This window comes from Heterocephalus glaber, unplaced genomic scaffold (genome assembly GCF_053883595.1).
Source record: "Heterocephalus glaber isolate CG9 unplaced genomic scaffold, H.glaber_assembly_v1.0 deba00001454, whole genome shotgun sequence".
Classification (NCBI taxonomy): Eukaryota; Metazoa; Chordata; class Mammalia; order Rodentia; family Bathyergidae; genus Heterocephalus; species Heterocephalus glaber.
This window is the reverse complement of record NW_028258303.1, coordinates 11,652,078-11,670,008: the sequence shown is the minus strand read 5'-3', so window position 1 is coordinate 11,670,008 and position 17,931 is coordinate 11,652,078. Positions and strand designations below refer to the sequence as shown.

General features: G+C 39.7%; 1 protein-coding gene across 1 annotated transcript; it reads right to left on the bottom strand.

Moving 5' to 3' along the window:
* Window positions 1-550: 550 nt before the first annotated feature.
* On the bottom strand, window positions 551-16,491 carry LOC147827134 (uncharacterized). The gene is made up of 4 exons (XM_087215792.1): window positions 16,341-16,491; window positions 13,436-13,759; window positions 10,421-10,490; window positions 551-8,405 (listed from the first exon to the last, which is right to left on the bottom strand). The coding sequence occupies exons 1-4, from the start codon at window positions 16,489-16,491 to the stop codon at window positions 8,006-8,008; spliced, it is 945 nt and encodes a 314-aa protein (XP_087071918.1). The 3' UTR covers window positions 551-8,005.
* Between the last annotated feature and the right edge of the window lie 1,440 nt (window positions 16,492-17,931).

The window sequence follows — 17,931 nt, the reverse complement described above, 5'->3', positions numbered from 1 at the left end:
AAACTAAAGCTGCCAGGAGTTGAGGAACAAAATTTCTGGGAAGAAAAGGCCTGAACTAAAGCAAAACCATCAGCTTGTGTTTTCTTCTCCTGGCATTTGCACAAACTGAAACCATATGGGGAAATCTCAGGTAAATGAAGCAGAATCTCCTGGGAGAGTTCTTCCTAAATTCTGTAATATATCTGAGCAAATACTTCGCAGTCACTTGACTAGGAAAACAAAATTTGGACTAAAAATTGTAAACATGATGAGGAGCCTTAGAATCTCCAAGCTTTGAGTTCTGAAACCACTAAAGCCTGGGAATATGGACAACCCAAAAAATAGATCAGCTTCTGTTCCATAAATATAATCTACTGAAATTTTCCTAAATAAATGGTAATATCATTCTCAAAGAGTTATTGTGATCCAAACTTTCAGTGAGAAATTTCCATACATGCCAGAAAATAAGATTTAAATTTCCAAATTAAGAGTAGAAAAATAGACCAACAGGTAATCTAGACTGGAGTTATCAAATAATAACATGAAGACAACTGATTAATATGTTCAAGAAAGCAATGAAAATACAGATTATGACCTAAGAACCAGAGTATATTAAATAGTAAAAATTCAGCACATGAGCTTAGCAGGAGTTTAAACAAGGTTTAGGAAATAGAGCTGGTAAACCCGAAGAATGCTATGTAGAAAACAACCAAGATGAAAACTCTAAGTGATGAAAATTATCAGTATGTGTTACATTTTATATAGGAATGTTCACCCAAATTGTCATGTGCTCATAGGTATGGGGCTTTGGGGAAATATTTGGATTGTGGTGGCATGATGGCATGATACTATCAGTAGATTAGTTCACCAATGAGTTTATAGCTCAATGTAATACTGGGAGATGAAGCCTGGTCAGAGGAGGTAGAATATTGAGGTCATGGCCTGGAAGAGTATATTTCTCTTCTTCCTCCCTTCATTACTCTGTGTTTCCTGCCATCATGCCATGAGCCGTTTCTCCTCTCAATGGGCCTTTGCTATGCTGCCCTGCTTTGGAGCCAGCCAACTATTAACTGAAACCTCTACAAACTATGAGCCAAAATAAACCTCTCCTACTTAATTTGCAGGCATCTGGTATTGTGCCTCAGTGATGAGAAAGTAACTAAGACAGATTTAGTACCAGAAGTGGGCTCATTGCTTTGACACCACCTGAGCATGTGGTTCAGAAGCTTTTGAAACTGGCTTGTGAGAGGAATTTGGAAAGGTTTGGAGATGCCAGCTATAAAAGCAGCCCTAGAATGCTGTGAGCCAAGCTTAATGGGAGATTCTGGTCAGAGCTCAGAAGACTAAAATGTTGACTATAATTCAGCCAGGAAAGACCAGGCTCAAGAGGTTTCAGTTGGGAAGAAGAACTCCACTAGAAGATGATTTCCAGGTCATGTGTTGTGCTCTGGCAGAAAATTATCTGCATGTTGCACATGCCCAGAGATTTTGTGGAAGACTGAGATTAAGGGTAGTGGACTAATTAATCTGGCAGAGAAAATTTCAAGGTAGCCAAATCTTGAGGCTGTGGCTTGGATACAACTGGTGGCTTTTAGGCAGGTCTACATTGAGAATCAAGAGCAAATGGCCCAGCAGAATAATTTTTAAAGTTTTGAGTATGAATAGAAGGGAAGCTCTGGTACAGTTGGGGCCTGCAAAGATGGAACAGAGAATTTGGTTGCAGAAAATATTAGCATTAAAAAGAAGCCAAGTACTTTGGAACAGGACAATAAGAAAAATACCTTGAGGGAATGTGAGGAATCAGCAAGGCTATACCCTTTAGATGCTCACACTACAAAACTGAAAGACTTTGCTTTAACAAGAGAGGTGAAGCGTATGTTGTAGAGTGGCAGCAACCTAAGGAATAGAAATTATTCCCCAGAATTCAGTTCACTGTGCTCGGGTGTCCACACACACACAGATCTCTACAACTACCAGCAAGATGCAAAAGGGCTCAGCTACTGCTTCAGCTAGCAGCAGACCTTGGGGTCATCCACATGGTCTTGGTTTTAATCACTTGCACAATGCAAGAGTTGTGAGCTCAGGAAAGCTTCTTCCAAGATTTCAGAAGAAGACCTGGGAGGCCAAGAAGTGTGCTTCTGAGAGGGCAGTTCATAAAGCTGTGGGTGTGAAGCAGAAAGTGCTGTGGCGACTCCAAAAAGTTGGAGAAGCAAGGAACATGAAACATCAGAGGAATGCCATTAGGAGTGAGCAAAGCAGTCCAACAAAGAAGCCATGAAAGCTACAGCCACCAGCAATGCCAAAGGGGTCAAGCCACTCACCTCCCTTGGAATTCATATTATACCACAGCATGCTCCAGGTGTGGGACATGGAATTACAAGATTTAATGTTTGGTCTGCTGGATTTAGATCTTCCTTTGGTTCCATTCCTTCATATTCCTCTGCTTCTCCCTTTTGGAATGGGGATGTTTACCTTATGCTTTTTTTTAAATGTAGGCAATGTTTAACTTTCTTTTCATTTTTATGGGGACTCACAGCTAAAAGTTTGGACTTGGGCATTTCAGCAATCCTGAAACTATTAGGACTGTGGCAACTATTAGAGTTGGACTAAATTTTGTATAGAGGGATACACATTTTGCATAAAGGGATGCACATGAGTCTCTCGAGGGCCAGGGGCAAAATGTTATGATTTATATCGGTATGTCCTTCCAAAGCCTCATGTACTGATAGGTAGGGCTTAGGGGAGGTGATTGGATCATGGGGGTTACATACTTATCAATGGATTAATCCACTAATGATTTTATGGCTAAATGTGATGTTGTGAGGTTCTCTTAGTTACTTTTCTCAGCAGACAAATACCCAATACTCACAAGTTAAACAAAGGAAAATTTATTTCAGCTCACAATTTGTAGAGGTTTCAGTCCATAGTTGGCTGGCTCCAAGGCAAGGTTGCATGGCAGAGGGGCATCACAGGAGAGAAACATTTCATGGTGTGGCAGGCAGGAGGCAGCAGCAAGCCTGCCTTTCTTCTCTCCCTTTATAGCCTACCCAGGTTATACACCTATTGATTGGTGCTGTCCACACCCAGGGCGGAGCTTCCACTATCCACAGCCAGAACTATGCTAATTCCAGTCAGTGGATTAATTTACTACTATACACTCTTAATTCCAGTATCACATGCACTAAATCCAGCCCCATCTATGAGCCCATGAGGCTTTGGGGGGGCACATCTAAATATAAGCCATAACAGAGATGAAATGTGGTTGGGGGATGTAGGTTATTGAGGATGTAGCCTGGCAAGATCTATCTGCCTTTCTCCTCCCTTGATCGCTCTCTGCTTCCTGCCACCATGCCATGAGCTGTTTCTCCTCTGCCCTGCCCCTCTGCCATGCTGCCCTGCCTTGGAGCCAGCCCACTATGGACAGAAGCATATGCAAGCTGTCAGACAAAAATAAACTTCTCCTCCTTGAATTTGCAGGTATCAGGTGTTGTGTCTCTGTGATGAGAAATGAAGATGCTATGATAAATATACTCAGAAAAAAATATAACAACAAAAGGTAACCTGAAAGTGCATAGAAAATATTGGACATGAAGAAGTGGGTCTCTCACATGTGCCACCAGAGATTATGTAGAGAAAAAAAGAATAGAATCAACATTTATAGGAATAATGTCCAAGTATTTTCTAAAATTGATGAACAGGTGAAGCTATAGATTGAAGAAGCGCTACAAATACAAAACAGGATAAATTCAAGAAAACACCACTAGCATGGAATAACCAAACAGCTAATAAAAAAAGTAATCACCGAGTAATTGTTTCTATACCCAAAAATATATCATTTAAAATATTCATTTTCTATCAAAACTGAAAAAATAGGAAGTCATTTAATAATTGCTGTCTAAGAAATTAAAGGTAAATACCTGAACTTTATTATGTGAACACAACGAATGACAAAAACCAAAATTCCATTCTCCAGTCACAGTGAGAGGTTCAAATAATTTAGAAACCTCACACCTCTATAATGAGGACCTTATAAACCATCTGCTTAAGTCCTCAGAACTTTCCAAAGTATGTAAGGTTCAACCCCAATCATCTTTTCTACAGCCACCCCATTTGATATACAACCACTGGGAATATTTCTAAACTTCTTTCCAAGACATGTTGAATGAATTATGAAACATACTGCTTTACTTTAACTAAATCACTGAATCAAGATGGAAATGAAATTTTTGTAAGATTTCCCACTAATAAAAGGTAACAACTGGAAATAAACACCCAAGAAATATCATCCATTCCTATACAAGACAGTGGGACTAGAACACCTAAATACAGTAACAGGATTCAACTTTCAGTGCCATATTTTTTAAAAACCCAAAAGTAACTTCAAGCAGCACACTTATTTCCTGGATAATGTTTTTAAATATTGTTTCAAACATAATCACATTGCTTTGTAGAAATAGATCACTCCAGGGTTAGGACAAGAAAATGCTAAATGAGCCTGGTACACTTTGTGACAGCAGGAGGTAATAAAATGCCTTTTGAAAAAGGAAAGTAGTATATCAAAATGCCCTGGAGCTCAACAGGAAAGAAAGGTCCTGGTGATGAAAGCTGAAACAATTTGAAGACAAATTAAATAACAATACTCCTGGCATATACTTCATATAATAAAACAAGCATCTATGAGTTGGTATTGATTAAAATAGTTGAATAGACAAGGGACAAGGGGAAGTTCTTCCTTACAGAGTAATTTTAAAATGTAGAAAAAATGAAAAATTAATTTCTGCAAAAATTAAGGAAAAGAAACTTAGGAGAAACAGAATGTTTACATAATACAAGTTTCTCTGCCAAGATGCTTATTAATTATAAAAGGGAAAATAATAAGTCCCTGTTGAGATCCTGGCAAACACCACCTTAAAGAAGATTAACAACAACAGTAATATGCTATATCAACATCACAAAATTCTAATATAATGATCTGAAAAGGGCTCCTTAGTTCTGAGGCATTTTCTCCAAAGGTAGAACCTAAATCAACTCATCAGGAAAACATCCAATAAGCACTAATGAGATGAAATTTACAATCCAACAGACTGATGCCTTTATTCAAATCAAGATCCTGAAAGAAACAAGACTGAGGAATCATCACCAATTGCAGCGGATTAGATAAATGGTAGTTAACTGCAATGTGAGAACCTGGATTGGATTCAGGACAGCAAAAGGATAGTGGAAAGACCAGAGAGATCAAGATAAAGTCTTTATTTAATGATATAGTTATTAGTCAATCTACTAGTGCTATGGTTTTGAGTTGATGTCAACTATTAGTTTTGACAATTGTAATATAATTATGCAAGGTGTTATATAAAATGCTCTGTATTCTTTTTTTATTTTCTGCAATTTTTCAGTAAGTTCATAGTTACATCAAAATTAAAATAAATATTAAAGTGAGTAACACTTTTCAGTCTTTATAATGGAAGCATAATGCTAGATTTAACTTGCCATTTTTGTTCTTAAAATTTTCATTATCAAAACCTAAACAACTCAGTCAAAGCTGTCTTATGGAAAAGGTGGTTTTATAAAGAATGTATATCAAAAGCATCTTTTCCTTGTTTCTCTGGCATAGTAATGATTCTCTGAAATTCAGGTGATTATCAGAGCCATCAGATCCTGATAGAAATCAAGCTTGAGGGGATATCACTGTCATACCAAGAAAGAAGAGAGCATGAGGCTTACAGTTTAGTAAACTATTCAGAAATACTTGTATCTCTTCCCTGTTAGGTTGAAAGTATGAAGAAAGAGTAACCATTGCTCAGTGTTGATAAATTAAGCCATTTGAATTATCTATTGGGGTGCTAGATTTGAGGATGGAGGTGGGTGAGTGGTTTGGTGTAAGCAATGTAGCACTTAGATTTTTAACTAAAAGTAGACTACTGCTTTATAGTTTCTGAATCACATATGTTTTACCTGATGAAAATTTCATAGGGTATGTTGGACAACAGATGGACTGTTTGCTCTCACAACATGACACATCTGTAACTGGATGTTAAAGGTGAGCCCCACAAGCAGACTTCCAATGCCTACCAGTTCAATATTCAATAATTCAATTCAAATCTGTCAATAACAAGGTAATCACAAGTTTAAGCCCACACTGGGCAATTTAGCAACTTACAGTCCCTGTCTCAAAGTAAAAGAATTAAAAAGACTATGATATAAATCAATGTGAATGCCCTGGATTCAATACTTCATATAGAAAAATTGTCATTATCTACCTGGAGAGAGTATCAGATCTCACAGGTTGAGAGCTCAGTCCCACAACTAGCCCTGTATTTCAGACAGCAATCTAAATAATGGGCTGTCACCTATGCTTCTGATGGGCTATAAGTCATGATTCACACAAACCCCTCCTTGGGATGGATTCTTTTGTGTTAGTTACTTTTCTTGTTCTGAAACAAAACTCCAAACACCCAAAATTAAAGGAAAAAAGGTTTATTTCTTCACAGTTTGTAGAGATTTCAGTCCATAATCCTCTGGCTCCAAGGCAGGGGGGCACATTGCAGAGAAGCAACAGTTCATGGTGGATCAAAGGTAGCAAAGCAAGAAGGGAACTTAGCAGTCTTTCTGCCCCTATTATCTTATTCAGACTGTCTGGCCTGGCCTAAATGAACAGGATGAAGCAAACAGGCTGCTTTCACAAAACAACAGCAGCTTCTCAGTAAATAGGACAAATGGACTCAAAACGAAATATATAACCCCTCTGGTGCTGAGAAGTCCAGTGATTGTCAACACACCTAAGCAGACTGTCCTTGGGCATCCAAATCATAAACATTCCTTATGATTACATCCACTCCCCCCAAATCTATATAAGTATAGTTTTCTTTCCCTGCTAGCTTCTAGAATCTCCCTGATTTTAGTTCTTGTTCACTGGAATAAACTTTTCTTTTCCTCACAACAACAAAAAAAAGCCTATTTAAATGAATGGATTCATGTGTGCCATCTGTAACACAGACTACTTAGGGCAGGTAGTGCTTACACCCTTAATCTTAGTGCCCTTGAGCCTAGCATTGCACCATGAATCAATCACACACTCTAGATTCAGCTACCTCTGAAAATAAAGCCCCACCTATGACTGCCTGAGGCTTTGGGGGGGTACATCTAGACACAAGCTATAACAATTATTTTGGTAGAATGGCTCAAAAAACCCAAGAGCTCACTTCATTTCCATTTACTTGATGATAAAAAAGGATAATACAAATGATACAAGTGAATTGCCAGAATACAATATATATATATATATACACTAAAAGGGTCCTCAGCAAGAGAACTTCTGTTCCAATAGGGTTGGGAAGTGCCTTGCCTTAGTTCCATTCTCATTGCTGAGACACAATACCCAATACCCACAACTTAAATAGGAAAGGTTTATTTTGGCTCACAATTTGTAGAGGTTTCAGTCCATAGTTGGCATGCATGGTGGAGGAGCATGGCAGAGAAGACTAGCTCCTGGCATGGGAACCAGGAAATGGAGAAGAAATAAGGGAGGCCACACCCTCAGTGACCCACCAGCTCCAACCAGGCATCACCTTCCAAATCTTATTTGGCTATAAATTAATCCACTGATGAGTGTCCCCATGATCCAATAACTTTTCAAAGCATCACCTATGGGTTCATGAGGCTTTGGTGGGACATGCAGATACAAATCATAACATTCCACTCCTGGCCCTCAAAAGACTCATGCACATCCCTTTAGGCAAAATACAGTTAGTCCATCTCTAAGAGTTTCCAAAGTCCTACCAGTTTCAAAATTGTTGAAACATCCCAGTTCAGTCTCCTCTAAGATTTAAGACAAACTCTCAGTTGTGAGCCCCTACAAAGATCAAAAAAAAAGTTAAACACTTCCAATATACAATGGCACAGGATAGACACTCTCATTCCAAAGAGTAGATATGGGCTAGAAAGCCATGGGACCAAAGCAAGACTGAAATCCATCAAGGCAAATATTAAATCTCGTAATTCCAGGTCCAAGACCCAAGGCAATTTGTTATGAGATGTGAAATCCAAAGGACTTTAGCAGCCCTGGCTCTATGGGACTGCTAGTGGTTGTAGGCCTCATGGCTTCTTTCTTGGGCTGGCTTTCCTCACTCCTTGCACTTTTCCTCAGATGTTCCATGTTCCTGGCTTCTCCAACTTTCTGTGGTCTCCAATGCACTTTCAGCTTCATACTCACAACTTCACGCACTGCCCTCTCAGGGACACTCTGGCATTCCAAGGCTTCTTCAGAAATTGGGTGGAAACCTTCCTGAGCCCACAACTCTGGCATTCTGCATGCACCTAAAACCAGCACCATGTGAATGATACCCAGGTCTGCTGCCTGCTGGAATAGTGGCTGAGCACTTCTACATCTTACTGGTGGTTGCAGAGGCCTCTGTGCACCTGGATGGCTAAGCAGAATGAACTGCATTAGGCTAAATCTACTCCCATTTCCTATGATGTACACATTTGGAGCATAGTCCCCTAGGATTCTCCTCTTCCAGCAAAGTCTTTCACCTTTGTAATTTTAAGCCTCAAATGGTGGAGTCCTGCTGGTTCCTGTTACACTCTTAGGCCATCATTTCTGTTGTCCTGTTCCAAGGTACTTGGCTTTTTAAAGCCAATCTTTTTTAAAAATAAAGCTCTCCTGTGCTCCATCTTCTCAGGCCCCCAACTTTAACAGAGTTTCCTTCTGGTCAGACTCAACCCTTTTAAATCATTCAGGTAGGCTGTTTGTTCTTGATTCTCAATGTAGACCTGGCTAAAAGACCCCCAACAGTAGCCATGCCACAGCCTCAATAAACTTCTTCTGGTAGATTAATTAGCCTACCACCTTTAATCTCAGTCTTCTGTAAAGTCTTTGGACCCAAGAAAAATTTAGACAAATTTTCTGCCACAGTATAACACACATGGCCTGGAGTTCAATGGCTAATGGAGTTCTTTCCAACTGAAACCTCTTGAGCCTGGTCTACTCTGGCTGCACTGTACAGTAGTAAATATTCTGGTCTTCTAGCTCTGACCCAGACTCTCCCATCAACTGAGTTCTCAGCATTCTAGGGCTGCTTCTCTAGCCAGCATCTCCAAATCTTTATTAAACTCCTCTCGTAAGCTCTAATATCCAAAGACTTCTGAACCATATGGTCAGGTAACATCACAGCAATAACCCCATTTCTCTAGCATCAAAATCTGTCTGTTACTTTCTCATTGCTGAGACATAATAACTGATACCCATGACTTAAGAAGAAAAGGTTTATTTTGGCTCACAGTTTGTTGAGATTTCATTTTATAGTTGGAATGCTCCAAGAAGGCAGAGTGCCATAGCAGAGGAGAATAGCTCATGGCATGGTAGGCAGGAATTAGAAAGCAATACCAGGGGAGGAGGGAGGGAGATATGCCCTTCCAGGTTACACCCCAGTAACACACCTCCTCCAACCAGCAACTTCCTTACAAACCACATTTAGCTACAAACTCACCAGTGGACTAATCGACTGATAAGTATCACACCCCATGATCTAATTACCTCCCCAAGGCATCACCTATGAGCCCAAGAGGTGTTGGGGGGACATCTAGATATAAACCATAATATGCCTCCTCCCTGGACATAGATGTATTCACTAGGGAGAAGCTCATCTAATCTTATTCCTTAGAGCTTTTATAAAGCTTGACCTCCAGACCCAACTCCCTTTCCCAAAAGTCCATATGTGAGGCTGAAATTCCTAGCCTTCTAATCCTTAGGTCTTTGTGGAGACCACCCCTAGCTGAGGCTGTCTTGAGGCTCAGCATAGACTATGTCTCTAGCATAAGCTCAGGTGTGATCAAACTGGCCTCTTTTGGAATAGAGGTATACCTCACAGGTAGAGTACATGCCTAGCATGTATCTGGCTTTGGGACTAGACCTCATTATGGGAAACAAGACATTCTTGTTACTCTGGAAATTCCAAGGATTTCAAGATCCTGTGCCAGGGATGGAAAGGAGGACTAAATGTATATATACTGTACCACAGTAACATCATTTTCATGTCATGGAACAGGAGACAAGGATTTAAAAGACTGTAAATTCAAGTGATGGAAGGTTGCTAGAACTAAAAGTCAAGTCTCTAAGGCTTCCCTAACATGGTGAGTATACATCAAAATAATGGGCAAATCTTCTTTCCCAGGTTACTGACATTGTGATATTTCTGTATTTATAAGAACAGTTAGGAATTAGAAATGAGTTATTTATTAAAGGAGGTAGGTCAACATATACCTTATTTTCAGGATTAAAAAATCACCTGAATTAACTCCTATCACTGAATTAATTTAATGTCCCATAAGTGTCCCAGTTGACTTCAAGACTTCCCCCAAGAAATATAGCTCACTCCGGACAAACTTATGTATTTGCTGATCTCAGGAAAAAACATTGTCATCCAGACCTGAAGAGACTTACCCTCCTTTCTCCTCCTTCCATGCCATTTTGATGAGCTGTTCTGCTGACCTGAACATGTAGGAGTTCTTTTCTATGGAAAAGAAGAAGAACAAAAATAAAGGAAGAAGTAAATAGGGTAAGAAAGGGAGGAAGGAGGGGATAGGGAGAGAAAAACGGAGGGGCAAAAGAGAAAAGAAAAAAAGTAAGGACAGACAGACAAATGGAAAGACACAGTGAACTTTAATGAAAGTTTTGTCTCCACTGAACTCATCTTCCTCATATATACATATGGGACTAAAACAACTTGTGTGGAAGGGTTTGTAATAGCTCTTTTGTTGTTTATTGTTGGTGGTGGTTGTTTTCTGTTTATGTGGGGAGTTTTTTTTGGTGCTAAGTAATCACATATACAAAGAATATACTCAAACACTGACCTACACCATCAGCCCCCTACTTTGTCCCAACTATGAGTGATGCTGAGAAATCTCAATTTCCTCATCTACTATTTTCTTACTGTGGAACTAAAATCACTACCTAAAGTGTGAGTATGATGATGGTTGTCACAGTAAACACTCACATGAATATTAAGGACAGTTCTTTTTACTATTTTAAGCATCCAAATATCTTCATTCCAGAATAATGCTTAACATAAAGTGAGATAGTTTTGTCTATTTTCCCTTTTTACTTTGCTGTCCATTCTCTTCTCCACCCTAGGTTCAAGTAAGATCTTGCAGATTGAGGCACTGCTGATGAACAGAATAAGAAGGAACTGACCTTCTAGAAGAGGATAAGCTAAGTTCACATACCTTTTAGATTGTTACTTTTGTTTTGGGTATTTGTTTTCCAGTACTGAGGACTGAAATGGGGACATACACATGCTAGGCAAATGCTCTACCTCTGAACCACATGCTCATTTTTAAATTTTATTTTGAGATATGTCCTCATTAAGTTGCACAGGCTGGCCTTAAACTTGCAGCCTTTTTGCCTCAGTCACTTCAGTAGCTGGGATTATAGGTATGCAGCTACCATATGAGGCTATAGGCCTTTTCTTTGTAAGATACTTACATCCTGTGGCTTCAGACAGAGATCACTTCTTACATTCTAAGCACTTCTTTTTCACATTTCTGGATAACATGAAGAACTAAATTAATGTGAATTTGCAATGCTACCTGGGCCTAAGGTCTCACTTCCAGCCAGACCCCATTGCATATAGTAACAAGGTCATTTCAATATCAAGCCCATGGGATTGAGCTAGGGTTCAATGAAGTTCAGCATCAACAGGGTCTCTAACCTTGCCAAAATTTTATTCACCCTTCTTAGGAAAATATTCAGGGAGTTCAGAAGGAGAGAAGAAGGTGGAATAGCAATTTTGCTCCATACATGCCCATCCATCCCCAGTTTAAACAACTAGTATACTACTAGCTTTGAATATTATTCCCTGGATGTTTTATTTATTTCTGCCAGTAAGTTACATAGTCCAAAATTAGATATACACTCTTCTCAGACTCCCAATCAGTGGGAAATAGCTGCTTACAAGTATGAGTTTTGGGAAGAGATGGTGATGGAAATGTGATGCTAGCACAACTCTGAATATACTAATATCATCCAAATTGTGCATTTTAGTGAATGGTATGGAATGTAAATTATATCACAATAAAGCTATTATTGAAAAGAAAAAAATTGTGAAACCAAAATCCTTTAGGCATCAATTTTGGATTCACATCCTGAAGTGAGCTGAGCATTGATATTTTTTAAAGAATGAACTTTATTTTTTTAAAGGATGAACTTTATTTTCCTGTAAAACCTATAGATACAGGTAGGGTGGCCATTAGGTTCTTTAATTTTTACTAAAACATTTCAATTTAAAATTATTGCCACACTAAACAACACAGTATGAACCTGCCAACTTGACACAGTCTTCAGCTACTGCCATACTCCCATCAAAAACTGTCAAAATTTGTGAGGTAACAGAAATGCCAACTATGCTGATGTAATCACTGCACATTCTACATGTATACTGAATACCACACTGAGCACCATATGTATTATCAGTTACTTGTGGCAATTGAAAATAAAAAACTATACTTAAAAACTCTTTACAGAAGTATTTTGAGAATATAGGATCCACCTATCCCTCCATAATATCTAGGTTTATTGCCAAAGAAGAACCAGACATTAAACAGCAGCATATGGGATCAGAGGATCTTAGCATCTAAATGTGTCCTATAATACTTAGGGTAAGGACAATGATAATTACAGCAAGCCATCTCAGAAAGCACACTAAGAACATGTACTGCTGTGTGCTATGGGTAGCACTGAGGATGTGCTCCCATTGCCATTCTTCTGTCTTCTCTGCATCTCTGTGTGACATTAGCACAATACATTTCCCACAGAAGTAAATGTCAGAAAAAGCTTTTCTGAAGAAACAGCATGCTTTCCACTCCAGCGTAGCTCCACTGCACACATCCAGACCCAGAATCATTGCACAACGTCATCTTCCAACAAACCATTGAGTTTTTAATTTCTATTTGGTACTCAGTCATCTCTATAGAAGAGTGTGCTATTTTTCTAACAAAATGTATACACAATACTCACTGAGCTTTCCTGCCACATAATCACTGAGCTCAGTATTATTGCAATTCTAACCAAGGGCTCCAGTCTGGGACGCGCAGGCAGCCCCGGATAGAGGCTGTGAGTCAGCCAGATGTTGGAAACGCGCCCTCAAGAGGCAGCGTCCCTCAAAACTGACTCCAAGCAGCTCTACGGTGCTATTATTATTACCCCCACCCCTACCACCACCCTGCCTTGAGATGCGGTGGCTTCTGCGCTCCAGTGACCCTCTTGTCTTCATTTCTCCATCAGCTGCGACCACAGGAGTCACCATGCCTGGCTTGCAGTTCCGTGGCAATCTTGAAGCCCTTACCCCGACTGCTGTCTTGGCTGCCTCCTTCCCAAGTCCCCCTTTTTCAGTCAGAGCCTCCATGACTCCCCACCCCTCCCGCGCTGGGGGCTCTGTGAGGACACGGCACTATTCCCCACCTGTACTGCACCTGTCCGGCCGCCGCTCCCCTTTCCAGGCGATCAACTCCCCTGCCTGGGAGGGCGCTGTTCCCACGGTCAGGGGCTGAGGGCGGGGACCAGGTCCAGCGCCAGCGGGCAGGGACCCGGTGCAAACGCTAGCGTCACGACGCAGGGCTCGGGCTGCGGGAGCAGCGGAGCAGGAAGCAGCCTCGCCCACACTCAGTGCTGTGAGCCCCGAGAGGGCTGGGGCCTGAGCCTCGCGGAATACCCGGGACCACCACCCTCCTGAGGAATCTATGTTCCTCGGGAGAGACCAGGAATGCCCAGATCCCCTTCGGAAAACTGTCAGGGAATTCTCAGGGACAAACCCAAAATTCCTTTTTTACAGATAGGCCACAGAAACAAAGAATGGTCATGAGAGTAACACAGAGGGCGGCACTCTGCGTGTGTGCGTGTGTGTGTGTGTGTGTGTGGGTGCGCGCGCGCGTGCTTGTCTGTCTGTGTCTGTCTCAGAATGCAGGGTGTTATGAGCCCAGAAGCTGGAGCAGATCACTGTGGTTCTTGTAAGTTGGTTTACACAGCAGACTAGAGAACCATTAAGAAATAATTCATTTGGTTGTAAAGTTCTCAGATAGCTAATGCCTGTAATGGAGCGGGGGCGGGGGCGGGGGGCGGTGGATTATTGACTAGACATTGATAATTGATCTGGAGAATCAGTACAGTAAAGGAAATAACATTTCTCCTTGCATCAGAGGCTGAAAGGTTAAATGATGAGAGTTCACCATACTAAATTTCAATGCACATAAAGTTCTTTTATTTAAGTAAACTTTTCACTGAAGGGTAATAAACATACCAAAAGTACAGAAATCTAAGTAGACAGCTGGGTATATGTTTGCAATGTGAACAAACTTCTAAGTGTCACCCAGATTTTTTTTTTAATTAATGATGCCCTAGAAGATTGCTCAAGGAGCTTTCTCATTATAGTCATTTTAACTTATAAAGCTCACTATTATGTCCAATTGTATACATTAGCTTTTGTCTATTTTTAATAGTATTTAATTATTATTACTACTTTAAGCAGTGCTGGGGAACTAACCCAAGGCCTTGCCCATGGGTGAGCTGTACCACTGAGCAATATCTACAGCCTGTGATTATTAACTTTTTCTTTTCCAAGGTCATTTAGTATCTCACAGATATAAGTTGGTAATTATTCATATTCATTGCCACATTTTGTCTTCTGCTTTCAAACCTTCAGGCATTTGGTCCTATGGCAATTGGCGTTCTAAAAACTTTCCTTCTTCACTTTTGTTACTGCCTCTCTTTCTGGATTTCTCCTTGTCCTTTCTGATTTCTTTTGGAAGCATATTTGTACCATGTATTCTCTGTGATTAGGTTGTGCTTTTTCTTCAAGTAATCTTTTCCACATCAAACTTCAACTAGACTGGCATGTGGTGCATCTAAGTCCCTCTCTCCAGCTCCAAACCGCTCTACTGAGTTACACACTTCTGTCAGCTCTGCTAGTCACCCCAATGGAATCTCTCATAGAAGTGCTATTCCTAACAGTCCAGGGCTGTTCATCATGCCATTCATCTAAATGTGTTTCAGTTACATTCTGTCTCTACATGAATATCACCATCACCTGCATGCATCCCTCCCCCGACTTGGCCTTCCCTTACTGCTCTTGATGGTAGTGTTCCACCTCTTAGTTCATACATCACTCTTTTCTCTATTTAAATGCTCATTGTATCTGTCCTGAATTATTGTTTTTCATATATGAGACTGTTTAGTAACTTAATTAATTACAAATAGATTTAGACCCTGACCTTAAGAGTGGTGAGTGACATGTAAGAATAGGATTAGGGAAGATGGTACCCTACAAGGAGGGCCCCTCTAAAGCCTGAAGCAAGAGTGGCACCACTTACGTGAAAAAAGAACTGTATAAATAAAGGTTCTGGGCCTGGAATAATCAAATGAAGATGGAAGGGAGTCAGGCACATGATCCTATGTCTGCTGGGCTTTCATAGGGGCTTTATTGGGAATCTGGGATTTAAACAAGAGGGTGACAACACTTATTTAAATTGTAAGATGACTCAATGCCATGTGAACCACAGATCTCATGGGAGCCACTTGCCTTATAACTGGAATTTTAGGATTCCCAGGCACTATCTTCAGGCATTTCTATTTCTGATCAGATTAATGCAGGTTTCTCTCCCCTTTGATATAATGTAATAATGTTATTTTCAAGAAAATCTTTAAAAACATTAGATAACAGACTGGCATTTTACTACATGGTCTTTGGTTTTTCAGTACTACTGGCCCTATAATTACTTAGTACTTCAACTTCATCAAATCAAATGATTCTCAAAAAAGCCTCCATGTCTAATATTCCCTTCCTGTTGATCTAATTTCTGCTGTTAAAGCAAAAAATATTCAACAACGTTTGTTAAAGTGCCTTAAGGTAGACTTTATTCAGGACCATGTCAGTAGGTACAGCAACTGCTGCAACAGGCCTTGCAGTGGGAGAGAGAGTTTGTGCTGGATTTGGAGTGCAGCATGGACACATGGGAATTTACAGCCAAGGAGCAGGGTGCGGTCAGTGGATAGAAGAAGACTGAAAGGAAACATCAGGGGTAATGAGATTCTGGGTAAATCCACCTGATACTATTCTTGCAGAAAACACCAGAGTGATCAGATATCACTTAAGGGATGGTGAGGAATGAGGAATAGAATCAGATATAAAGTGTGATCAGATATCAAGAGTGGAAGATTATTACTAAATTAAGTTTCTAGGAGAAGCTTCTGGAACATAATTACAGTATGGCCAACTAAAGGATCTTCATCTTTCCTCATGTTCAAGATCAACTCAGAAGCCAGATCCAGGGAGAAGCTCTACTGGTACCCAGCTGAAGCAGCCCCTTCCAACCTTTACTGATGTTCTGGACACCTCTGTCACTGTCACACATGCTCACACTGCATTCCAGGAGTGGTTCCTGCCTGCATCTGTCATGCTTAGAGAGGGGAAAAAGGATGCTGTCATACATATTACAGTGCTGCACACAGAGCTTCTCACTCATTGTTAGTAAGATGGTCTGTTTCCCTCTTGCTCACTGGTACTTCTCGCTCATTAATATACAGAACTTTTGCTGTGAGTTGATGAGAACTGAATCAGATCAAGCCTAATAAAGCCTGATAATTCTTTGATTTATGTATGCCATGTTTCCCTTCAAATATATTCTTTTGTGTATGCATGTGTGGCTTTTCTCTTTATTTAAAAAAATTGAATCCAGGGCCTCATCCATGCCAGGTAGGTGCTCTAGCACAGAGCCATTCTCTAATCTTTATTTCTTTTTAGACAGAGTAATGCTATGTTGACCAGGTTGGCCTGGAACTATTATCCTCCTGCCTCACCCTCCCAAGTGGTGGGGTTTTCAGATGTGGACCTCAACACCTGGCTCTAAATTTCCTTGTTTTGTCTCTTCCATATGCATGCGAAGATTGACAATTTTCTGCCAAAAGTGTGAAATAATCTTCAAGAAATATTACATCAACTGCTGGACACTTCTTTGGTTTTGTTTTGTGCTGTTTTGTTTTGCTCTGTTTTCATAGCCTCACTCAGTGCCATATTATTTGGGGTTATAGAAATTTGCAGAGATTGATGTAGTTCATTGAGTTCTGGAGTTGTGATAGTTCACTTTCTTTGTGTTATATTGTTCTTTCTATTGGCCTGCACACCTTTTTCTACAGTGGAGTGATTTAAACTTTGTATTCATAAACCACCATCTTCTCTTTCCTCTCACACTATTTTCTGATCATTTCAACTAAAAAGACCTAGGCAGAAAAAAAATGTGAGTTTTAGAAAATATATTTAACTTTATGTTGGTTCACAATTTTAAGCTTTAATAAAATGTCTTTTCAATAGCATCTCATTTATCCATGTATGTATTCAATGAAAAAATAAAACAAGTCCAAATCAACTAATTTTCCTAAAATCATGTTTGTGCCTCAAAAGTAGAATATGCTTTACATGCTATTTTATCACAAATATCAGCACTTACATAGTCACTTGCTCATATGACTTTTCATTTCTCTATTTCTTCTTCTCTTTTAAAAAGACAAACTGACAAAGCAAGTTAAAAAGAGGATGTCAAAAGCAGAATCAGAGTGAATTATTGCATGTTGATTTTGACATGTTCTGCCTTAACATATTCACATTTCAAATTCCTAGGGACTTCCTGCAAAAATATAAATCTGACAGTGAATGGAAATTGCTTTAAAATGATTTTTAAAAATAATTTCAATGCATGTATAAAACTTAAAGTTAATTTTGACAATGAATGGAAATGGCTTGAAATATAATTTTTAAAGTAACTTTTTGATCTCCTTTATTTGGTACAAATTAACTTTTAGCAACCTTGCCCTAAGTAAAGTAACATTTTAAAAGTTGTTTTTTAAAATATTTGTACAATAACTTTTCCTGAGAGAGTATGAAATGAATTTAGCTTAATTTAGGTAGT